The following is a 25107-nucleotide window of genomic DNA, read 5'->3' as shown; positions in this document are numbered from 1 at the left end:
TTAAAATGTCTCTCTCAGATAAATGCAGACCATGAGTATTCAAAAGTACACATAATCAGATTGTAAATTTGACTATCACAGCTTGCCTCAGACACCAGGAATATAAATACAGATTAGACAAATTTTGGAAAGACAGGTCCATTAAAAGTCCTACTACATTATTACTTATTAAAAGTAAGGGATCAGGTGTAGTTTCTGCTGTTGTTAGAATCTCCTAAACTGGTAATTCCTGAAAACAGGACTCAGGGGAAGGGTTATACTGTATGTGTCTGTCCTGTGTCCACCCACAACAAGGTCTATGGTGAAAATGTGTCTGTGGTCCTCAAGCTGGATCCAGTATTTTCTCTCCACGACTGATTCTTGGGCATTTGCTGAAGAGCTCTGCGGGTGTAGGTGTTCACACTGCATAGGGTGTGCTCCACAAGGCACGTCCCTACCACTCGATGGCCACTCATCCCAATGCAGAGGTAATCATCTGCCTAAATGAGACAGCTATATTGTTTCTCTCCTTAGCCTTATCCACTCATTGACATGCAAATCTCTATTACAATCTCATGAGAAATTTCTTTTGACCTCTTACTAATTTCCTTCTTCCAAGTTCTTTTTCCGTCTCACCTACTCATCCCTGAATTTCATTCCTTTAGATTAAAGCCTCCTTGAGAGACTTGTGCTGAGAAGGTGACACTTTTTAGTTGATCCTCTGGGATAGATCCACCTGGTCAATCTGTTGAACAGAAGATAAAGGATTGGGCTGATAACAAGGTAGCTCCACCTCCAATCATTACTACTCTGCTGATCATACTTTGACTCAGTTTCCTCCAAAAGTAGCCTTTGTGAGGAGTTTTGGGCTTAGTAAAGGAAAGGAGCTGTTTAAGCATGAGTGTTAATTATTGTTATTACCCGACAGGCTGTAACTAATAGTAACCATTTAGCTGGGAGATGTGGAAACAGGTATGCAGTTAATTGCTAGATTTAGCTGAGGTCAGGTGGTTACATTGCAGACAATCCATCATTGTTGTAAGCAGCATGAAGTTATGCCCAGCCTGAATTACTGTGAGTCTCCCTTCACCTCTGGTCCTGTGCTAATATCCCAAGACGTGTCACCAGTGAGCATTTGAGTGAAATCTCTAGAAGAATGTGGAACAAATCTGTAAATCGTTTTCTGAAATGCCCTGCCAAAAAAAAAAAAAAAATCAATAAGGTCTTCCGTGTCAGGAAGGAAATGTTAAAAATATTAATTAAAAAATAAACTCTCCCGTAAATCAAATGGGAATGAGTGGGAGCAGGCAGACGGGGATGGAATATAATTCCAGTGGAACAGCTTTTAATTCCCTCCAGTTTTCATGGCCGTGGGCATCGGGAAGTGCCTGTCAAAGCTCAGGGCCCTGCCCTGCTGTGTAGGCACTAACCAAGAGTGCTGTCTGCGGTCAGGGACCAGCAGCTCCCGTGGCCAGCAGACACCGAGCTCTGCAGGCAGCGCTTGGTGATCTCCTCCGGCCACCACTGTTACTGCTCCCCCTGCGGGGAGGACATCTACTGAGACATCTACAGCTTCTAGGGGAGAAATTGTTGATCCTAAAAGCGTGAGAGACAGCTAAAGCAACAAGGGTTTTTTGTTGTTTTTTTTTTTTTTTGTTTTTTTTTTTTTTTTTCTGCTGATAAACCGCTGGAGGGGAATCTCCCTCTCCACCAGAGCTGTCATTTCATTTCCAAAAGCTTGCCCCTGTCTCCATCAGCATTTATGTGGGTACATCTCTGCCGTGCATGAGTGATTTATTTAAGCATCGGCAGCTACTGTAAACGACAGTACAGTGAAGCACAAGCGGGGGAGGGAACAGAGGGCAGAGATGCGACTTCCCCTCTGTAAAAGCAAGCACAGGTGCCCATTCTGAGCAACTCCAGGGCACTTACACCAGTCACGGGAGGAGGGAGAAAGAAAGGGTTATTTCTGAGCCTGCTCAGACCTTTAAGGCCACTTAATCATTCGAATTAAAACATTTCCTCTGGGAAGACTATACACACACGCATGTACTGTTCCTTCACTTGGCACATCTGCTTCCAGTCGATGTGCGGAGGCTTCAGTATGCTGGGGAGCAGGCTTTAGGGGTTTGGACTGATGGGAAGCACGGAGGAGGAAGGGATCGAATGATACGAGTTTGAAAGTTGGGATAAGTCCGTCGTCGGAGTGTGTGTGAGAGAGGGGGAGTGAGTAACCAGCCACTCACGACACAGGCACAGGGCGGCCTGGCGGGGCGGCTGCGGGAGGAGTGTGATGCAGAAGCGGCGAAGTGAGAGGGAGCAGAGAGAGAGCGAGCGGGAGAGGAGCGAGCTGAGACTTCCACAGATGCAGCCGGGAGAAATCACCAGCCAGGATTCGCTCCTCTCTCTCTCCCTCTCTCTCTGATTTCAAATCAGCTCCTCCCCCGTGTGGTTGTGGCTTTGCCTTCCATCACAAGCCTCATCAGCAACACCAGTCTTGGGAAAAAAAAAAAAAAAAAGAAAAAAAAAGAAAAAAGGAAAGAAAGAAGAGAGAGGAAAAAGGGACAAAAGGAAAAAGTGCAAAAGAAGTAAAAGGAAACAAGAAGGGGAAAAAATAGGTGGGAAGAAACCTCTACCCCTCGGCTGCATCTAGCACAGAAGAGTCTGAAACTTTACGTGGAGTTCTCGCCGTGTTTACCCCGCGGCGGCTGAATCGGCAGCGCCTAGCTCCCTCGCTCCTGCGCTCTCCTTCTTGCTCTTTCTCCCTCGCACTCATCAGCAGTCGGCAGCGATGGAAAAAGTTGCTGGCTGGTACCCAGCCTGGCACGTTGCTCTCCTGTACTGGACATGGCTTTTCCTCTTCACTTATGGCTTTACCGGTGCAGAAATAACTTGCAGATCCTGCCGTTCCCAGGTGCAGCCGCAGCAGCAGCCGCAGCAGGGATTACTGATGCACTTGAGGACCGACAGAGGAGAAAAGGAGCAAAGGAGATTCCTCGGGGAGAAGGGAGGTGAGAGAGGGCAAGAGGCCGGCACGGAGGACGCCGGGCTGCCAGCGACCCTCGCCCCTGCTCCCGCGGGGACGACATTCAGCGGCTGGGAGACACGGCGAGTGACGAGGGAGCCAGACAAAGTGGCCGGGGAGCGCCGTCCCCGAGCAGCAGCGGCGGCTCCGGCCGAGGACCGACCCCTCCAGGGCCCCCCCAGGGCGGGCGGGCGGCCGGGCTCGGTGCGGCGGCGCCGGGGCCGCAGCCCGCGGGGCTCCGCGGGGCCGGGGCCGGGCGGCGCCGCGGGGCGGGAGCCGGGGGACGGCGGCGCCGCCCGCTTCGGGCTGGAGGAGCTGCGGCTGGCCAGCACCACCTTCGCCCTGGCCGGAGACTCGGCGCACAACCAGGCCATGGTGCACTGGTCCGGCCACAACAGCAGCGTGAGTACCGCGGGCGGGGGCGGCTCCTCCGTGCTTTCCTTATTTCCCCCCCTTCTCCCCTTCTTTTTCTCCCCCCGCGTGTGTGTGTAATCGGGGGTGGGGGGTTGCTGGGTTTTTCTTCTTCGAAGGGGATTTTGCGCCTCCGGGCGCCGGGGATTGGCTTCGCTTAGCAGTGTGCAGTGGGGCAGAAGGGCTTCAAAAGGGCCTTTCTTGTGGAGTAGAAAAACTTTCCGCTGCCCGCCCGCCCGCTGAGCACATCCCCCTCCCGGCCCCCTGGTCCCTCGCCCCGGAGCAGAGCGGGATCCAGCGCTGCCACCGCCCGCGGCGCGACGGGAAGGGTCTCTTTAGGGGGATGCGCCTTCGCATGCAGCCTTCTCCCCAGGATAACCCTCACGGGCAGCCTGGGAAGCTCAGCTGGAAGGATGCCCAGGGAAAGCCCCTCTGATTGCTGCTTCTCCTCCTGCCAGCTGTGGGAGCCCACGTCAGCCCAAGGGCTCATCCCCAGGCCCTGCTGATGTGGAGATGCTGGAGGGCTTCAGGACTTTGCCTCTGAAGTGTCTCTGTGTAGGGGATAAAGCTGCTTTTTGCCTCTTGCCATCAAGGCGTTAAACAGGAGAGTTTTGTGTGTCTCAGGAATAGCATCAGAACAGCTCTGATTTGAGCCAAGCAGAACAAAACTGGTCAGAGAAGTAGGCAACTGATTTCCAGGCTGGAGCCATAGTCACGATACCAAAGTTACCAGGTTTACTTGGGCACCGTATCCCTCCATCCTCTGCTGCCGTCACACCTGGAGCTGAGGGCTGAGGCCCAGGGAAGGCAAGGGTAAATTGCTTGGAGTGCTCTCTGCCTGCCCTTAACTCTGCTTCTGGACCAGCAGAAGTAGAGGGATCTGTCTGTCTGGATTCTCCAACTTTGCCTCTTAGAGACACCAAGCAGAATGCTAATGAGAGAGAAAGGGATGCCACCACTCCATGTTGCCCATGCAAGTTCCCAGGAGAAACAGGGACTCAGGCTCTCCTCTGAGGTGTCAGCCAGAAGGTTTCTGGCTGCTTGGCACAATCTTTGGCCTCCCTCTCAGCTTTCAGTACTAGGAGACTGATAACATTTTGAAATTATAGTCTAGTCATTATGAATTCCTTTTGGTATAGATTGTACTGAGCTACTCAATTTAGAATTGCAGCGGATGCCGTAAGGACTTCACTGTGGGGTTCAGCTCTAGTTAATTGGGACATGGTTTTATGGTCTCATCAGGAAGTTTTTAATCAATTAATTGACAAGGGAATAGTTGTCATTTCCATTTTGAAGGACTTTCCCCTTTCTTCACAACTCAGCGAGACTATTCTTAAATAGTTGTGTGAACAGAAGCTGCCTTGTAGGAACTCAGGTCTGTTCATACAAATTGAATTGAGACTGACATTGGTTTCAAGTGACCCATTTGCTAAGAAAAAAGATTCTGATATAAAAAGTCATCCAGCAGGCAGCAGTTTCTTTGGTCTATCACTGCCATTATGTTTCACCTGTACATTTTTCAAGACACATCTATTGTTATATATGTGTTTAGGTACACATATATTTGTGTATGTGTTTCTGCCCACTGTGGTAGTGTGGGCTGCTGTTGTCAGGGACTGATTTACTTTCTGAGTGTGTTGGTGTACAAATGTTTTCAGGGGCAAACATTTTGTGACTGTCCTTCCCGAAGAGCTGCAGGTTGCATCATGTACAGGGATATTATGCTCCCCCCTTCACTGCGGGGGCCCTGGCAGTGCTGTTCTGTTTTGTGTTATGGTTGCAGCCCCCTCACAACACAGCCTGAAGCTGGGCCCCAGCAGGACTTGGATGCACAACAGGCTTGTCCAGGCTCAGCTGAAGCAATGGCGTGCGTTCAGAGGAAGCCCAAAGTGGCACTGACCCATTGTCACTGTGTGGAGGTTTTGGGTTCCCATCAGTGCTGGAGTGAGTTGGGAGTGGGATGGGCATGGGGTGAAACACTTCCTTTAGGGTACAGAATAGGTAGTTTTGCCTGCATGGAGGTTGCAGAGGATCCCAGTGTGATGCTTGTGAGGATGCTGTGTAACCCCAGTGCCCTGTCTGCACTCCGACAGCAGCAGCTGGCTTCCTGCTGGAGTTTCCGTGCTGTGGCATAGGGATGCAACACACCTCTGCTCCTTTTCATTCTTGTGTGCTCTGCAAGTGCTGCTGTCAAACAACTTTTGCCTTTGCCCAGGAAGAGGGGCAGTGTGAGAAGATCATAGTTTGCAGTATCTGTGAGGGGACAGGAAAACCAAAAATAAAACTCAAAATATTTGAAATCCTGTTAGGTGGAAAAACTGGAAAATTAAAGCATTGTCACCATCAAGTTTTTGTATTGCAGTATACCTTATCCTGTCTGCCTCACTGTGGTTTCTTGTATCCTTATTTTGGTAGTGGTGGGGATATAATTGCAATGCTGCTGTGGAGGATAAACAACTCCTGAATTCTGTATGGGATTCTTCTGGGCATTTGCAGCTTCTCTCAGGCTTGGCTGTGATTTTATGTTGAGTGTGTGCACCACTGAACTGATGGCATTTTGCTCTGAATTCACTGTATGCTAAGCCACAAGTACAGTAAGAATAATAAATTATAGTACAAGTTGTCCAGGTTTAACTCCACCAACATAAATTGTTTTAGATCAGTGCTTATTTTGGCTCATCAATGATTTTAGGTACTCCCTGGACACTTGCTCTCCAGATCCATATTTATATCCGGACACTTGGAGCATGCTCTGCTCATCTGTAGTGACACAGTTCACATATTCTCTAATCTCTCCTGTGTACCTTGTTTCACTGATGGAGTCAGCAGAAGTTCCCCAGAGGAGAGCATAGGTGTAGCAAGACTGGCTTGTCAAATGATTGGTGAGGATGAAATCAGGAGTGTATCCAGTGCTGTGTTAAAATACAGGTGGGCCTCAGGCTTTGTCTGACTCCAGTGGAGGTGAGTGAGGCCACACAAAGCTGTCCTGCATCTCCACAATCCTGAGCTCTTTCAGTCTGCAAGACAGAGAAGAGCGGCTGCAGCAAAAGTGGGTGCTGAAAAGGGTCCCTGGTTGCACTGAGTGCTGGACTGGCTGGGATGATCCAAGGAGGTGTTAACTGGCCCAAGCCAGCCCCTTGCCTGAAATCATTCTGACGGTATAATAAGAGCCTAGATTATTGAGTCTGTAAATGGGTCCTGGCAGTACTTACCTGCATTGATGCATCCTGAGCATCTTTCCACTGGCCCCTGTAAAACTGGAGTAAAAATTCATATGACCTGAAATCTTTCTCATATCTCTGCTGCAAGATGCACAAGTGAGATCTCCTGCCTTTTTGCACCACTGAGAAATATCATCAACGGTGTGGAAGTTGGCAGGTTTCCTAGCTCATGGAGATCCCAAATGTGTTGCTGATGTGGTGTGTCCTGACAGTGTAGGTTTGGAGTCTCTATAGCTCCTTTGATGCCATGCTATAGACTAGGGGAAAAGAGCTAGCAGAGATTTATGTGTGGAGCTAAAAGAGAGACCTGGCTTTAATGGAGAGAAGCAAGTCTCTAGATGACATCCATAATGAGCTTTTGGGATAGAGATGCTTTTCAGGGCTTACAAAAAATGAAGACTGCTTCTGTCCTAAGCTGGCTTGGAGCAAGATCAGTGCCCTTATTTGTTAATTTGTAAGTATTCTGGAGAAAGAAAAAAAAATTGGAGGAGGTTGAAAGGTAAAGGAGATTGAGTGAGTGCCTTGGTGCTACAGCTGGTGCTATAATGTGGTGCTGTGAAAGAAAGCAACATGGGTTTCACAGTCTTTTATTATAATAGCAGTTTACTGTTGCCTTGCACAGGACAAAGTGCTCTCCTGGGCTGGATGTTGGTGTGAATCTCAAATTGTGTGGCAGAGAATTTGAGCATGTACTTGGCCTTGTACCTGGGGATTGGCTTTTACGTGAGCATGATACCTTTAAACAGCTGGTTCAAGCTTCTGTGATTTACATGGTGGGAAAGACAAAGCTGAGCTTCTCATATGTTCTCTACAGCAGCAGATCCTCACCAGACTGATAGAGACACAGAGGTGTCTCAAAACAACCATGGCCAGACAGGTTTTATATTCCATCCACAGCAGAAGATTGATACAGCTGAAGGGTCCAGTGCAGGATGAAGCCTGCAAGGTCATCATTGCACTTGCCAGGTGATTACAACAGACAGCAGGGGAAGAGTTAGGTCTCTTACTGGAGAGCTTTTAGGCAAGATAATCTCTGCATTAGGTATTGCTTGCAAGATGTTACTGAATGTTACTGACAGGACAAACTGGGCACAGGTACGGCAGGATAACAGTGCACCTATTTCCAGTGCACTGTATTTCATCCTGGACAAAGTAATTGTGAATAAACTTGGATTTTCAGCTGAAGTGTTCAGACCTACTTTGTAAATGAGGAATTTCAAGAATGGCACATAGTACTGCATCTGACAGCCATGATTGATCAGGCTACAAACATGTACAAACAGCTGAGGGTCTATCATCCTTTTATTCTTCACCCTTCTATTGCCTTCTTCCTTTTTGGGTAGCTGTTCCAAGCCGTTTTCTCCTGACTGTTGGAAACTTCTCTGATTTCTGTTCTAACATTGCCATTGGGCAATTTAGATTAATTTTTTTTTTCATTTGTGTGTGTCCTTTTAATTGAAGTTATTTTCCCTCCCTGGCATTTACATTCCCTGGGATTATTTTACAGGCAGTGATGATATTCCCTTTCAACCTCTGGTTTGCTAAATCAAGCAAGTGCTCTTCTTTCTGTATCTGCTTGTACAATGGGTTGTGGACAGTGAACTCTGAATTTCTAGGAGTCAGGTTCCCAAGACTTGACATTGAATCTGGTTTTTGCTTTTGATGAATGAAGATGATAACAAATATATTGTTTTTTACAAGTGAGGTAGTGAAGGCATGGCTAAAGTACCTTAAATTGCCAGTGTTCTCTTCAGTCCAGAATGGGGGACCATAATAAATTTTTTTTTTTCACATCTCACTTGGAGACTTTGTCCAAATGTCATGTTCATGCAAGAGGATATTAGTTGATAGCCTCTGCCTTTCTCCTGTTGGCAGAGCTGTGGGTCTAAAGTAAAACTATCAGGGGTGCCAGCATCATCCCATGAGTGACCAGCATTTTGTTGCATGATGCTGTGATAGCCCATCACTCCCTTCTTCCTGTGGCAATTGAATCACATTATAAAGGAGGAATTTTAAGGTAATGAATGTGGATGTGGAGCCCAGAGCCAGATGCTCAGTGAGACCCACAGTGAGGAATGAACCCAGTGTCAGTTCTTTGCATTGAGATTGATTCCTAGGGTGCTGAAAACAGCTGCCAAAAAAGATTCATGCAAGGAGGATGTTGGCATTAATATAACTCAGTGAGATGGAGTCTGTATTATGTACAAATTAGAAGAATATATAATAGTATTAAGAGTATAATGCACCGGATGCTGAGACTGTTTCAGGCTAATCTCCTGCTAGAGCTACTGAGAATATATTTTGGAAGGGCTGAATAAAACGTGAGGGAACAAAAATGTGAATTTAACCCGAAAAAAAAAAAAAAGTCGAATCAAAATATTGCTAAAAGTTTCTTGTTTCAAATTTTTGTCTTGATTATATTTAGTACTGCTAGATAACAAAATACTTCACCTCCATTCTAGATATGAAACCTTCTCTAAATTTCCTGTAACTGAGTAGGATGTTACTCCTGTAACCAGAGGTCTTGAGGTTTTTTTGGTATTTATTTTCTTGTGTGTGTGTTTGATTTTTCAAAAAAATGACTCAACAGTGGTAGTATTTTTTTCTTCTGTGTTGCATTGCATCTCTAGATATATTTCTTGACTGGATGAAACATAGGCTTCTCATATACAGAATATGAAATAGGATACATGGGAAATTGTTAATAAGAGGAGCCGTGCTCTGAGAGAAAGCAGTAAGTGAAAGAGAATCCGTGAGGACTGGAAGAAAGGCTTGTCATTGTGTGATGCTGGTCTCTGTGAAAGAGTTTGGGAGCCGGTGAGGAGCTTCTGCCACTGACAGGTGGGATATGCAAATCCCATCACAGGGGGAGATTAAGGAGAATAATGGAAGAGCTCTGACAGTTGCAACTGGCATTCATGCAATATCGAGAGGCTATAAACTGTGTAAAGCAATCGGGTTACAGCTTTCAATCTTCTTAATACACTACTTTATAATAGAAAATGGGTTTCTCCCTTTCCTTCTGGCTTCAGATAAGGCGTTTGTATTTCCCTAACTTGGTGATGACGGTGAAGTCAGTCCAGAGGGGGAAGCCAGGAGGTCAGAAGTCCTTAATTCATTCTGGAGGGGTTAGAGACCCATTCAGCTGTGACACAGCTTTACATATGAAGGGCTGCAAGGTCAGCATTGGCCTTGGACAATCTCACATCCTCTGGGCCTTTCCTACCACGTCAGAGTGAATACAACCCTCGCGTTGTGCAGAGCTCCAGCCAGGGGAATGAAACTGCCCCATTAAAGACTTCTTTCTCTGGAAAATGCTATTGCAGAGGATTTTGTGGGTTCACATTGATTTTCCTTCGATTCCCAGGCTCCTAAGAAATAGCCCTCAACAAGCCCAAATCGTGAAACTTTAGATGGAACATTTTTTTGTTTTGAATCAGGCAGCATTTTTGGAACGGATTTCCGATTCTTATATTCTACATTTTAAAATGATCCAGTGATAGAAAAACCTTGATTCAGTGTGCTGGACACCTGAGATGGTATTACCTCTGACTGCTGCTTCACAGAGTAAGGGCATCCTGTGGGAACTGTGTCCTACCCAATGTCCAGGTATGGGAATTGCACAGCATCTCAAACTGTTTTTGCCTATATTATTTAGATAAGTGCTGTTATCTTAAAAGCTGTGTGTACTGGATCCTGTTCATCCAGATGCAAAGCTGCATTCAGGTTTACATTTCCAAGGAGGAAAAAAAATAAGACTGACACAAGGTGCTTTTTTTCCTCAATTATTTTTTTATACCTGGCCAGCAAACCAAAAAATCAATGACTCCCAGAGCTCTAATTGACATTTCTGTGTTAAATGAAAATGGACCTTGATTCCAATTCAAATGGCAGCACTGGGTGATAAAGTAATTATTTTGGAATTTTAAATGCATATAAAAGTTGATGCAGTAAAATGATTTTTGTGCCACTTGGAATTTTTTTTTGGCTGTATCTTAAATCAAACAACAGTTAATGTAAGAGCCCTTAATCCCTAATTCTCAGTGCTGGTAACACAATAACACTTTTACTTAGTACTGTACTTTCTCTCCTTGGGGAACATAAAAGTACTTTCAGAAGGAACAGGATATTTTAGGATATGTCCTAAAATGTAATTTCTTCCTTTTAGAGGGTCTGTAAGAACTTAATTTAACCTCCCATCGTGTCCCTCAGTGGAGGAGTGTTCTCTTGTGGCTGCACACTGGCTGTTGGAGTGCCTCTGCACTGCCCTGTGCTGCCGTGCCAGGCACAAGCTCAGGGCAGCTGTGCTGAGCTGCCCCTGACGTGGGGTGGGTGGGGAGCAGGAGCTTGAGGAAACAGGTGGAGATTTCAATGGAAGAAGGGAAGTTGCAGCTCTTCCAGCAGCTGTGGGGGATGTCAGTGCAAAGCATCTCCCACGGGAGCAGCCCAGACTGGGACAGGGCCTCCTGTGTGCTCTCCCTGTGCTGTGTTTGGGGCAGAACTGCTTCTGCAGGGGCAGGAAGGTCAAGGGAGTCATGGACCTTGTGATTTCTCTTGTCCTGTTGGGAAAACTCCAGAGAGAACCCCCTCATCTCATCTGGGCTTTTGGGGTGGAAACTGTTTACCTACAAAAGGGAAGCTCTTGTTAACTTACACCACCAGGTCCCAGCCCAGTGTCAGTGTTCACATCCTAATTGTATGAGGTTTGAGGTCACCTTTGCTGGTGATCATATAAGGACAGCAGGGCCATGAGCTCCTGCAGATAATTTTCATGCACTTCTTCAGGAGGAAGTGAAAAGCTTCTTAGAAAAATCTCAGGCTATATAGGTAACCCAACAGAGATATCCCATGTCATTTCTCAAATGTTTCTCTTTTTCCCCCCGTTCTCACCTCCCCCACTAAATTTAAGGTGGGGGAAAAATAATTCAAGGGAAATATTTTATATAACAAATGTAGGCATGCTTTTATCTTCATAAATTTTCCCTGCTTAATATGTGATTTTTTTCAGGTGCACTTTTTTAATGAGGGAGGGGCGAAGTAATCATAAAGTTCCTAATTCAAAAAGCACTGAGAAATTCCTCACTAATGTGGAAATGGACACTGTTTAATCATTTGGACTTCGCCTGGAAAATTTTTCTTTTAACTACAAAGTAAAATTTCAGTAGATGAAAGAGGTCATATGCTTCCTTTGTGTGTGTGTCACTGGGTCAGTTTAAATCTTTAGAAACAGCTTAAAGTGCCCTGTCTTGGCCAAAAATTGTGCCAGTATCTTTCACTGAATATTCTCTGAAAACAAACGTAGGAAAAGTGAATTCCATTGACTATTCAAATGAATATTTGAGGACCTTATTAAGTATTTACTTATAGGTAAGTGTAAATATATTTTTCTGATGTAAAAAGAATCCTTATGCTGAAAATCAAGCTCTGTATGCCAAAGAACATGATATGGAAAATTAGTTTGCTTTCCATTGCTTTCAATTCAGTTTTCCAAGAAAAAAATACGTTTCTGTAGATGAAGGATAAAATCTTTAATTTAATCATAATTGGAATCATATCAAATCAAATTTTGGAAATGGTTATCTCCAAATAAAAGTGAAGTCTTATTTTGATCGAAACTTTAGAATAGTTTATATATATTTTTTTTTTATAGGACAGACTAAACAGTTTATTTAGAGACACACCCGCAAAGCAGGAGATACATTAAAGTAATTTCAAGATGCACAGGTCCATGGTGAAATGCCACCATGTTAGAGAAGTTTGGGGAGTGTTAATTCCCTGAGATGTTACTCTGGCTGAGCACTGAACCATGGGGAAGGAGTGCACTACACCTTCTCCACTTCATTTGTGTTCATGTTTTCACACATCCCCTCAATATATTAAGAGTGACAGAACCCAGGCTAGAGATGAGATGAGAAGAGAATAGATCTGGCCTACATAGATCTGGACTTAGCCTGGATCCAGTGACCTCGTGTCACTACAGATGAGCTGATGAAGTTTAGTAGTAAATATTTAGACTATTGTAACTGAAGGATGCTTTGATGCAGATCTGTGTGTCTCTTTCAATAACAAATGACTTTTTAATTGTGTACTCTTGAAAACAACAAAAATAAACAAAAATATTCTCCAGCTCATCTTTTGGACAAAAAACTTCAAATTTGGTGTTGCCTTCCAGTTTATTTTCAATTTTTGTAAGGTGACAGCTGATCTTTTTTTTCCTCCAGAAAGTTGTCAACTACTCCAAAAGAACACATTTTGAAGTTGTTAAAGGAGTGAATGTAGTTGTCTGATACAGCAGTCTGTGCCCGTGGCTGTGGCCAGGGCATGATAGCAGGGCCCTGTCATCCTGCCTGTGATGGAGGGAGTTGGCCCATGGACCCCTATGAGAGCTGAGGAGACTCAGCTCTGCACTCCTGTGCCGTGCACCAGGCTCCTGGCATCTTTTTTCCCCTCCCAAACACCGGGTTCAGCAATGGCTGAAATCCCTCTTACTTTCATGATGCTGCAGGCTGGGATTTCATCAGATAGAGAGAGACTCAGCAGCTCCCGTAGCTCCCTCTCCCATGGGAACGTGAGTTCTTCCTCCCTGCAATGTGTGCTGCATCCTCCTCCTCCTCCTCATCAGCCACCCACAGCCCTGTCTGTTGATGCTGTTGCCTGGCGACCGCCCTGTGATGGACAGCTTGGAGGGGAGCGATGATTAAACAACCTGAACTGGCTTCTGAAAGCAGAGATCTCATTGTAATGTGACAGGCAGTGACAGCTCAGACAGCAACACATTCTGAGTGTGATTCCGAAAAAAAAAAAAAGCATAAACAGTAAACACAGAGAGAGCCACACACACACCTGTGTTTAGGTGTGCGAGCGCTGATGCTTTCCCTTGATGCAGAAGGGCTGGGGAAGGCAGGTGTTTCTGTATTAATGGAGAGTGAACATAACCCTAATAAGTGTCATGATGAGCAGGTCAGCCCATGAGCCAGGGCAGCCTGCACTGATGCTGTCAAACATGAGCTCCTTGGGCAGCAATTAAACGGGATCCTGCAGGTGTTGGCAGCAGGGGGCTGCACGGCCAGCAGGAATAACACTCCTTCCAGAGGGGAGCGCCTGGAGGCTTCAGCATGAAGGTGGTGGTCCTGCTATGCCCACCTGCCACATCCCTTCCTGCCTGCCAGCTGGACAAGTGCAGGCACACGGATGCAGGCTGTCATTACAGTGTAAAAGTTTGTCTGCACACAAGGTGTAGATACACGCAGAATGCAGTGAAGCAAACAACGTTCATACTGATGGTTTGTCTGATCTGTGCATGGACTCAGAGAACATGAATGTTTCTGGTGCTTCTCACTTGCTTCTCAAGCTCTCCTTTAGTTTTGTCCCAAGTATAATTGCTTTGTGCTGTCCTGTCCTGTTTGGGTGCTGGTCCCTTCCAGCCCTCCTCGGGAAGCAGCTCTGTCTTGGCAGTTTTATTGCACCTGTGTTTTTACCATGGCAAACAGTGGAGGTGAAATACTGCTGTAGTGAAAATGAACATCACATTTCCCTTAAAGCATAGTTAACCAAAAAGATTCTGTTGTTTCCTAGAACTTCTAAGGTGATGTTAAGTGTAACAAGTATTTCCAGGAAATGTTTGTGCTTTGGATTATCTGCCTGTGTTTTGATGGCTGTGCATGTCCTTCTTAAATTGCTGTCAGTGTCTGTCTTGGGTACAGCAGCACCAATTTTCTTCAGTGCTATTCAGTCCTTAAGGCAGGCTTATCAGTGAGGCATCTGAGGGATGGCTTTGAAGTGAAATAGGAAAACAAACCCCAAACTACTTTCCAAAGGTCCTTCCAAAAAGAGTTAAGAGATCACCAGTGTTCCTGTCAGACTGAAAGAGAAATGCACACACAAAGAGAAGAAAATTTCATTGCCTGTCTTTCTCTATCCTTCCCATAGCTCCTATCTCCATTGCATCTGGCACCCTCTCAGGATGAAGTAGTTGAGGAGAAATGTGGAGTTTGTGCCTTTTCCACTCACATAAATCAGTATTCATCTAAGCCAAGAACTGCTTTGAGGCAAGCAGAAGAAGAATCCATCTCTATTCCTTTCTGACACTGAGGTATTGAAAGGCCAGGCAGAAAGAGTAATTTCTGAGAAATCTTGCATTTGGCAAGGTGAATTTTGGTGTGAAACAAACCTTTATGAGCAAGTAGGGGAAAGAAACACTTTGAGAAATTTTATGAGGAGTAGAGAATATTGTACAAAAGAATCAGCATCTCATTATAAAATGTTACTCAGGAAACCTGCACTTAATCCTTCATATAGAGATCATTTTGTTTAAATAAGGACATACGTGGAGATTGTTGCTGGAGAGAGTTCAAAGAAGAGAAAAGATGTCTGTAATTTTGGGCTTCTGCTTAAATATATGCCATTGTGTGGTTGATGTCTGAACTGGGATGACACAAGACAAATTAAATTTTAACTCATTAGTAAATTTTCCTTCTAACAAGCTACTCAGATGATCCAGAAATACATTATGCAGTAGCAGCTGCTAGGAGATGAAAATACTTCATTGTAGCAATACATGGTATAATGAAGGATGGGGAATGAATGCAGTAGCACAATAAGGACAGAAGAAGATGGATGACACATAGTCTTAAATATTCACCCTCTGTGTTGAGTTTACACAGGACAGATGACGTCAGTAAATTGAAAACACCACTGAGACACATGAGTCATTAAATATTAATATAAGAGCCACTTGGGGAAAGAAAGTTGTCATGGGGAAGAAAGTTGTCAGAAGAATTTTCAGTTAGAAAATACAGTTAGTCAAAATCAGAAAATTTCTTCGAGGTATGTCATTTTCAGTGACATTTTCTACACTAAAATATCAACCAAAATTGTCTGCATTCTGAAAGTGTCAAAGGCTGTGATGAGAAACTTGCCAATTGACTCGCTTTGATGCCAAGATAATGACAGCATGGTGGACACATATTATACACCAAATATAAAAAAGTGTTAAGGTGTCTTGTTCCTCTGTCCTCTTTGACCCTCACTTCTGGTAATGGGCCCTATGTATTCTTAGGGCCTGTGTGTTCAAAACTGTATTTTTCTGTCCTGGAGAGATTTGGGTTCCATCTTTCTCCTCTTTGCTGAATCTCATCAGATGCATGGAGGGCATCTCCATAAGAATTTTGCTGAAGTTCTTTGGTCACTGAAGGTGCTGCAGGGAGGCAAGTCAGAGGGTAGTCTCAAAGGCTCAAGTGTTTTCCTTTCAGAACCAATTATGGGGATTTTACCACTGATAATCACTGAAGTGTCCAGAGCCACATCTCTCCATGTGTTTGAAATTAATCTTTGATGTTCTGATGTTATAGAGAGGAAATACTTTGGTGTTATTGACTATCAGGTGAAAAATATTTACTGGTACTCATGGGAAATTTAATGATCTTGCCTTTCCCTCTTGGGACTGAAACCAAGCATTAGCCTGTCTGAATTCCTCAGAACAGAATGCTAGCTTCTGACACATTCAGATGGAGAATGTAGCTAGGAAGGTGGTTTTAAAATTAATCTTGGCATAAGATGATCTTTAATATTTTGCCATAAGATGATCTTTATTGGCTGCTATAAAGTTACGGTGAAGGGAACTTGAATAGCAGATATTGCTTTTTGTTCCTGAAACAGTCTTGGCTTTTACTGAGGATAGCTCTGTGGAAAATCAGAAGTCTGGCAGCTTCACCATTTGTTAACTAGAACGGAAACTCAAGGGGAGAATGAATTGCAAGAGAAACATTTTTGAAAGCCCAAATAGCTGTTTTTTCACCGTTCTGACCCCTTCCCCTGCTGAGCAGATTGACAGCCGAGATCCCAAGGTGCACAATTTCCACTCGAGCAGGAGCCTCCTGAAGGTGTTAATCACTGACAACATTTTGGTGTGGAACAAGGAGATGTCTCCTCCCTGTTAATTGCAATTGATGTACGATATTTCTCTTTCAAGCACCGAAATGCTTTAAAGACAAATGTTTGATTCATGGTTTAAAGAACTGTTTCAGCCCTGGTCTGGGAGGCAGACACAGCTGCCTCAGTGCAGAAAGTGTCCCAAGGAATGCTCTGGAGTGCTTTATGTAGGAGTCAGGTAGCTCCATTGCAGTGGTCCCACTCAGGGATGAGGTTGGTTGGATGTTTGCTGCTGCTTTAAATGTGTGAACAGGCAATAAGGAGCAGCAGAAACAGGGGGTTTACAGACCCATTGATTACGCCATCACTCCATTCAGCCAAGTGAAGTTTTTTGTGATTTAGACAATTAACTTTTGAAAGGAAAAAAAAAAAGAATGATGAAGAAGATACAGATGGGCACAAACATAGGAGATGAGCATTGATTTTAGGATATGGGGAGAAGCAGAAGAAGGCAATTTGAAGGAAGATGAGGGAAGATCTCAGGGTGTCAACAGGCCCTTGAAAGGGACCCATCTGTCTGCAATTTCCTGCCTTCTCAGGTGGGAGGAGTGATGAATGACCAGGAAGGGATATGAGGGATAAATGTAGAGAGTTGAAGGCCTTTTGTAGAAGTTTGTAAAGCTATAAGTGGTCTGTTGAGGAAGAGTTTCTTCTAGCAGAGAAACTGAGCCATGGTTGTTAGTAAGTTTTGAAAAGCTGCTGTTATCTCAATTGAAAGAAAACCCACTGTAGTCTGAAATGTTTTCTACCACTGAAGAACCAGTGCTGGGAGAGGAATGTGTTCCAACCAGGTAGGAAACCTTCCGTTTGTGGGGCAATGTGAAGTAGAGAATAACCGAAGACCTAGTAAAACTGGGGGAGCATAAGGCTGGAAAATTGTGTGCTGAGATGTTGCTTGGAAAGTATAGGGATGAGGCAGCAAATGGAAGATGCTGTTGGAGCAGAATAATGTGATTGTGTTAGAAAGCTAAGTTTTTGGGATGTGGCCTAGAGAAATGAAAGAGCCAGCCAGGGGAAATTAGGGAGATGGCAAGGTTTGTGCATTGGAGTAATGCAATCAGAATAATAGGTTTTAACAGGGGTTTAAGCTCCAGAACTGGCTAAAAAGACACTCTAGAAGGAAAAGAACGTTTCACTATTTTAGATGCAGATAGCTGGATTGATTTCATGCAAAGAGACAAGCATGAGCTTTTTGAGAAAGAATAAGGGTTTTTTTTTTCCATTGGGGATTTTGGACTTATGTGATGTAGAAGCACTGGCTGGTAACAAAAGACACAGACAGAGGATAAGAGCCATGTTAAAAGTAAAAAAGCCTGATGATGTTTTGGTAAAAGAGCTTGGTGGAGGTGATAAGGGAACACACTGTCAGATATTAATATTATTAGACAAAATTTCATACTCAATGGCAGAGATGCTGTTGGAGGGTGCAGTATAGATGAAAGAATTTACCTTCAGTTTTCCATGCTGTGACTTTCCCTGCATACACTGTACTATTTTTTCTCAGCATGTCTGAATGAGAGTCACCTTTCTTAGCCACCACCTGTGGAGGTTTGACATGAACCAGCCAGTCAGTTGTGTCTGATGCATCTGGCTTAATTGTATTTCAAGGCTTGGAGTCAGAGCTCTATGCACACGAGGCCCTCTTCAGAGACGTGCGCAATTACACAAATTGGTGTGGAGACATTTTGCCAGAAGAGATGTATTTTGTTTACCTTCTTGAATTTGGCAGGGAATTGCCTTGCTACTTGAAGAGGTACAAGCTCTTAGAGCAGGAGAGATGCTGTCTCTGGGCTCAGAAAGAAGTGAAATACTTGGCGACTAAAGTCTGCAGATGCAGCTTTACAGAAGGATGATGTAGGGAAAACCAAAAGCCTTTAGGCCCTCCTGTATCTTTGTGATAAAAGTTATTATGGATAAGGGATCACCCTGTGCAGAGTGGGGAAATCCAGTGGTGCATTTTTTTCCCTTTTGAGCACGGAGACTTGGAAAGAGCTCTCCTGTGGCTGACAATGCAGTCACAGCAGAATGCTTCCAGCCTGGCTTGGATTTGAGACTCAGGTGTAGTGGGCTGTCACTGTTGAGCTAAGGAGGAGCAATGTCATACCCACTCTTGGTTTGCAGAAGGTTACCTGAAGTACTTGTGGTTACCTTACCTTAGCTTATGCATTTAAAGTGTATTTTCTACTTCAGGATGAAGAGCTCTCAAGTGGACAGTTACTATAGGTGGGCTAATGTTTGCATGTTTGCTACCTCTTTAAACTGGGTTAGTATGAGATGTTTCACTTAAAATCTTCAGATTTTTTTTTTCCAGCTGAAGCTTTTGCATGCCTGCCCTGCAGAATCTTGCACAATGGCATTGCTTCTTTGTTGGATTTTATTTATTTTTTTTTTAAGCTGGTGTTGGCAGCTGGTGGCAAAGGGATGATTTTAAATGGGCTGATGTGTTATAAAAGGCATAAAGAGGCAGCCTCTAGCACCTCATATCCTGCACGTATCATCTCAAGGGGTCTGGGAGTCTCTGGGATGGCCAAGAATTACAACAGCACTTATCAGTGGCTGACTCTTGGCTTCTTTCAGAGGTGATTTCTCCCATTCCAATAGATTTTTTTTTTAATGTTCCTCCCCCTCCTTTCCCCCATTCATTCCAACTTCTTTAACTTGTGAAAGTGAAACACAGCTTGGCTTGCTTCTTGTGAAGATCTGCCAACACCCACATTAACCCACAAGTACCTTTCTAGCCAGTATTTTGGCAGGAGACCCTCTGTCTCCATGGTGCATGGTTCCTTCTGTAGAGTAGAACTTGCACTGCTGTTCATAGTTCTACTTGAAAGATTTTCAAATGTGTGCCTTCAGGTCAAAAGGGTTTCTTGGATTTTCTGCCTGATTTGCCGTGAGATGTGAAATGAAATTTGCCCTCAGATCCGCCACTCCTTTTGGCAGTTTCACTGAGGATGTGTTCGACTCGCCCTGGTTATGGGTGAGCTCTAGTCCTGGTGTGAGTGCAGTGCAGGCAGTGAGGGTGGCCACTGGTGTTGGTGAATGATGGGAGAACATCCCAGCTGCCCCTTGCCCACCTGTTGCACCAGCACAGCCCCTGCAGGTGCCACAGGACAAAGGATACAGCCAACCTTTGTGTAAGGAAGGGCCAGACAGCACCTTCCCAGAAGATGAAGGTGCTGGAGCTGTCACTCTAGCAAGGTTAAGGCATAGCAGTTGCCTGGGATGGCATCTTCTGCTGCATTCCTGCTGAGATACCAGGATTTCCTTGTGATTCTCCTCAGACTGGGCGCTGTCTTGTTCAAGGCAGGGCTTGGAACTTGCCCTGCCTTTTAATCCACTTCAGCATCCCCCTAACTTTCTAAATTAATTGGAAGCATTCACTTCGGAATAGAAAAACAATGTTTTAAGGTATGTGGGAGAAGTGCTTATTCTCAGCTCAGCCTTATCAGAAACAAAATATTCCAGCATTCCCATCCATCATGTAAAAGGGAAACATGAGGGGAGCAATGTGGGAATCTTGGCAAGAATTTTCCGGTTGATGGTATCCATTGCCCCTGAACAGTGTTTGCCCTGGTGTGTCCTTAAGCAGAATGTGGGTCTGTCCACACAGCCACAGCTACTTGCAACCTGCTTTTGATACGACTTCTGTTCCCTCACACAGAAGGTAAATTGTAGCCAGGATGAAATATTTTTGCTAATTATGAAACATTAAATGATCTTCATCTACCTTCTCCCCAATGAACAATGCAATTGAATTATCATTAGAGCTTGTACAGAACCTTTGATAACAATGGAGCCATTTGTATTAAATCCAGGCTTAGTTTTCTTATTCCATGAAGTCCCATCATTGTGTTGATCGTACTTTGAAGTCATAGCAGGTTTCCCTCTCCTGCTATTCACCTAATTTATTTCAGCCCCAACACACAGCTCCTAAATTCTTGTTAAATTTGTTTCTGAACAAAAGGACTAAAACTCAGCGTGTCTTAAATGAAAGACATGAGGCAGTTATGGTTCCATTCATTTCCTCATATCTGTTTCCTGAATCTAGAGAGCTATTGTCATGTGTGCACTACTGGGAAATAATAATACTAATAAAATAATAATTCTCCTAGGATTCGCTGTCAATAGAAACAATCTATAGGGAACTTGAACCTATAGAGAGCAAGTGATTAAGGTTTAGCAGCAGAACTGAAAAATACTTTTTGCATGCAAAAAGAAGCCAAAGCAGACAGACAGGAGCTGGAGGGATCTGCTTGGTCTGTGAAGCCAGTGTGAGTTAGAATGCTGCTGTGAAGGGGTGGGAGCTTATGTGAGAACTCTGCCTCCTCATGGCTCTCCTGTCTTTTTCCTCTTTTCTCAGGAAATCTTTTCTGGCTCTGGGGCATGCAACAGTTGAAATTTTGTCTCTTCCTTAAGCAGGGCTGGAGGAGCAATTTAAGAGCTTAGAGAGAAGTCTGTGTGAACTCAGTGTGTGTGAAAGGATTTATAAAGCTGCTTGCCTGTGACTGGGCACGGGGTGTGGATGATACTGAGTGTACAGCAGGTTGTTACTGCTGCCTTCAGTATTCCCACATATCACAGATTTAACTGGCTTCTGAGAACTGACCTTCCCCAAAGAAAAAAAAAAATTAAAAGTCTTGTAGGCACCCAATTTGAGACAGATCAGGGTCAGCACTGTACTTGGCCTTGTAGGAATTGTGCTTGTCTGCGTGAAGTGAGAGAATTTTTTTCAACCTAGATGAGTGAAAACCTACAGAATCCCAGGTTCACCAAAGAAGCCTGGTTATTTAAGTTGTTCTGCCTCTGTTGGTCTCCTCTCTGAGTGCAAAAGAGCTGGTAAAGTGGGATTAGTTTCCTTTCTCTGATAAAAGCAGATTAATTTTAACACTGGCTAAAATTGCACCCATTTTCTCTTGGTAAATGAACCATAAGACACACTGTCAAAAGAGAGCCTTCCATAATGACTGTGGTTAATATTTCAGAGCTTAAACTCAAGCATGAGAGAATCAGCAATATATGCTGTACATTAGCTTGATTTCTATTCACTTGCAGCTCAAGAGTATTCTTCTCTTCCTTCATGCTAATTTCAGAGTTCTGTAGAGCGAGGGATTTGCATCTGATTTCATACTCAGGTATGTATGTATTTCTTACTGGCAAAGCTGTACTGTAGGCAGAAGGGAGGCAGGATAGTTCATGTGCTTGTGGTTCTAAGCTGGGGCTCAGGAAATCTCAGTTACTTGCTCTCCTGCAGAGTTCCTGTGCTTAGCAGAGAATCCCTGTGCCTTGTGGCAATTCAGTTCCTTGAATCGTAGAGTGAACATGAAAATCCTTTCCTTTCTTCTTATGGAATCCATCAGTTCTTGGGTCCTGCACAGGTTGTGCACTAAAATACCCTTAAGATCCAAAGTTAGATGGGGAAGATCTCCTGGGGCTCAGAGGTTGGGCTGTGGAAATACAAATTCCTGTGTTATGAGGAGTACCACATGTACCGAAGCACATGCCCTGTCTGGGTCTGCTGGTCTTCCTTTTTTCCCCCTCTATATTTGGGCTCAGCACATTAATGTGGGGCAGTGAAGACCTGCTGTCTGTGAATCTCTAGACTGCTCCTTCCTGAGGTGCCAGGCAAAGGGTGACTTCAGTCTCATCCTTTGCTCCCTTGCTGTCTGTTTTCTGCAGAGAGGCTCTCTGGCCAGATTGCTTGGGTGCTGTCTGTGAGCGCTGCTTCCTCTGCAGAGAACGTGCTTGGCTGGATGCAGTTTTCATTTGCTTTGTGTTCCACAGGGATGTTTTCTGCCTGATTCCTGCTCTCACTTTCCTGGAAGAAAACATTAAATTTCAGACCATGGTACCTCAGCTGTTAAAACCACATCCATGCCCGACTGCCTGAGTCTCCCATTACTTTCTAGTCCTATTGCATAAACCAGTGCAGCCAAGTAAACTACACAGTGCTTAAAAAATTACTTGACCCTGTCTTTCTTCCTTATCATGTGCTTCAGCACTGCTTGGGATCTGGAACATCTGAGTAGCCCTTTTGGCTGACAAAGCCAGAAGTGAGAAAAGTAGAGCAGCAATGTTACGGTTTTAGGACAGGCACTTGGGAATGTAGGTTGAGACAAAGTATACAGAGAATGTAGGATAATGGTGTAGCCTAGGATGAGAAGTTGTAGGACAAATGCAACAGCTCTGGTGTGCTAAAAACAAAAATAAGATGGTTGTATGCAGCCAAGGTGATAGTTTTCCTAAAAGCTCTTGAAACAACTGAAATTGTTAACATTGCAATTATTCTCAATAATTTTATATAATAATAATTATTCTCAGTAATTTTATTTTATTTGCAAATTCTGTTTTCTTGCTTTTTATTTTTTTATGCCGATTATGGAAGCTAATTTCTTTCTTAATTACCCAGTTCTCAAGCCCTGATGTAGATTTCTAACACTTTGAGGCATATTTAAGCAGATCTTTGTTTATGCGTTTGGGGGAAAAACAAACAAGCAAATTTGGTAAGAGATTTTAACATCAACAGTCCTTTGTGAAAACATGCTGTTGATTGATAACTGTAATGCTGAACAACTGTTGTTTCTAGAACTTCAGTGTTGTATTCATTCCAGAGGAGTGACAGAAGATGGAAGCTGCTATTCCCACTGTTTTGCCTTGATAAGCCAGTTCACTTTTCCTCAAAAGCCTTTACCAGTTTCATACTTTTCTTCTTTACTCACACGAGGAAAAGGCTGCTGCAAAGACTCAGGAAAGGTTTCAGGAACTTAGAGGAAAGAGATTAGAAAGCAGAAGTAGCACTGCTGGGGTGAACCAGGATTCTGAGTTCACATCTTTGTTATGGGAATCCCTAGAGGTCCTTCTGGGACTCTGTGCTTTGCTTTCTCTGCTCAATTTCACAGCTCTCACTGCAGCATTGCCACGAAAGAAACTCACCTTTTTATTTATGAATATCTGAGAGAGAAATTATTAGCACCATCTATTGGAGAAATAGAGATACTGGTTTCTTCACAGGTCTGAATATGCAGTGAGAATATGCCTAGGCAACCTGCTTGTCTTTTAACTTACAGCAGCCTGGAGTCTGTGCTTGGGAGATTGTGACTTGTTTCAAAATGTACCTTAAAGAAATGCAGTGAACCATTTAAAAGAGGGCAAGCAGACAAAGATTCAAATGTCAAAATGGTACCTTGACTGTGGCAGGTTCTGTCACATCAATAGGACAAGGGCAGTAGCTGAGAAACAATTTGCAGCTGAGGAGGTAGGCCTGTCTAGAGCCTAGAGTCAATCTAGGCTAGCATGTCTGAGAAATTTGGGTGAAGAATGGGATATTTGACCTTCTTGATCTTTATAGGATGAGGAAGACTCATATCACTTGAAGAAAAAGCAGAGGAAGTACTGTTATTAGCAGAAGACTGACTTCAAGGCACATCTCCGAGTTAGGGAGTATTCATGATCTGGACTAGTTTGAGGACAAGCATGGTTTGATGACTGTCACTCCTGACCAGAGTAGTGTCCTCTGTCACATGTTTCAGGTTGTTTGCTCATGTAGAGCCTATTGAGCTCCTCACTTTCACTCTGTTCCATTATAGACCTCTCTCTGTTTCTCTAGTGCTCTTGCCTGTTGAATTTTTTTGCTGTTCCTGTAGCTTTGGTCTTCCCTGGCTCCTCCTTCAGTAACAACTGATGTCTTAATGGGAGCACCATGCTGGTAGGCCAAGGCTCAAATCCCACTGCAAGAACAGAGCAGGTAATGGTCTCTTAAGTCAAAAAGGTCTGATGTGTGCTGCTGTGGGAAACATGTAGCCCTGCACTGATAGAGCAAGATCTGGCATACTGCTGGTTCTAAACTGTTTGCCCTACCATATTTGTTGCAGAGTACTTAAAGTCTCTGATGTGTCTGTTGAAAAATGTTTCCTTAATACTCAGCGTAATTATATTAAGATCTTGTTTATCCATTTGCTGTTCTTACAGAACAATCTTTTAATTTTCACTCTGTGGTATTTGCACAGTAGAAACAAAAGCCCTATTGTTTTGTATCCTCTATTCTGCTTGATAAACAAGCAAAGGTCTTTCATGTCATGTTCACATGATTGCAGCTAATAATTTTGATGTTTTTAAGAAGCTGTGGTCTAGCAGGTAAGTAAAGTTTAGATTTCAAAGAATTGGACAATTATTATTTCTGACTCTCAGGTTAGCTGTTGGAGAGACCTCAGTACCTTCTATCAAAAATTCCTATTTCACTAGCTTGCTCTATCAGTGCTAGCTGATAAGACAGCTAGATTTCAGATAATTTAAACCCTAAAATCCAATGACTTGGCTGGATGAATGCTGTTCTGAGAGTATGGGAGGATTAAATACAAGAGAAGGGGAAAGAGAGCTGTGAAAGGGTTGTTACACCTCGGGAGGTGGTGTAAGCCAAGCAGTTTCAGCCTTGATCCCATTGGCTACACGGAATTGCAGTGCTCCTGAAATGCCTACTGCAGAATTGCTTATGCAGTGACAACCTCCGGAGCTCCTTCACTCCAGTTTTAAGTGATCCTAGTGACA

General features: G+C 44.1%; 1 protein-coding gene across 4 annotated transcripts in view; it reads left to right on the top strand.

The window, feature by feature from the left end:
• Positions 1 to 1782: 1782 nt before the first annotated feature.
• Positions 1783 to 25107, top strand: part of SORCS1 (sortilin related VPS10 domain containing receptor 1) — a 263542-nt gene continuing 240217 nt past the window's right edge. The window contains exon 1 of one of the 4 annotated variants that reach the window (XM_038140148.1): positions 1783 to 3406. In XM_038140148.1, the coding sequence (XP_037996076.1) occupies positions 2771 to 3406 (636 nt within the window). In that variant the 5' untranslated portion in view covers positions 1783 to 2770. The remainder of the gene's footprint in view (positions 3407 to 25107) is intronic. The other 3 variants (XM_038140147.1, XM_038140150.1, XM_038140149.1) reach the window with 3 other exon arrangements.

This window comes from Motacilla alba, chromosome 6 (genome assembly GCF_015832195.1).
Source record: "Motacilla alba alba isolate MOTALB_02 chromosome 6, Motacilla_alba_V1.0_pri, whole genome shotgun sequence".
Classification (NCBI taxonomy): Eukaryota; Metazoa; Chordata; class Aves; order Passeriformes; family Motacillidae; genus Motacilla; species Motacilla alba.
The sequence above is the reverse complement of the archived record's forward strand: the minus strand, read 5'-3'. Positions and strand labels throughout refer to the sequence as shown.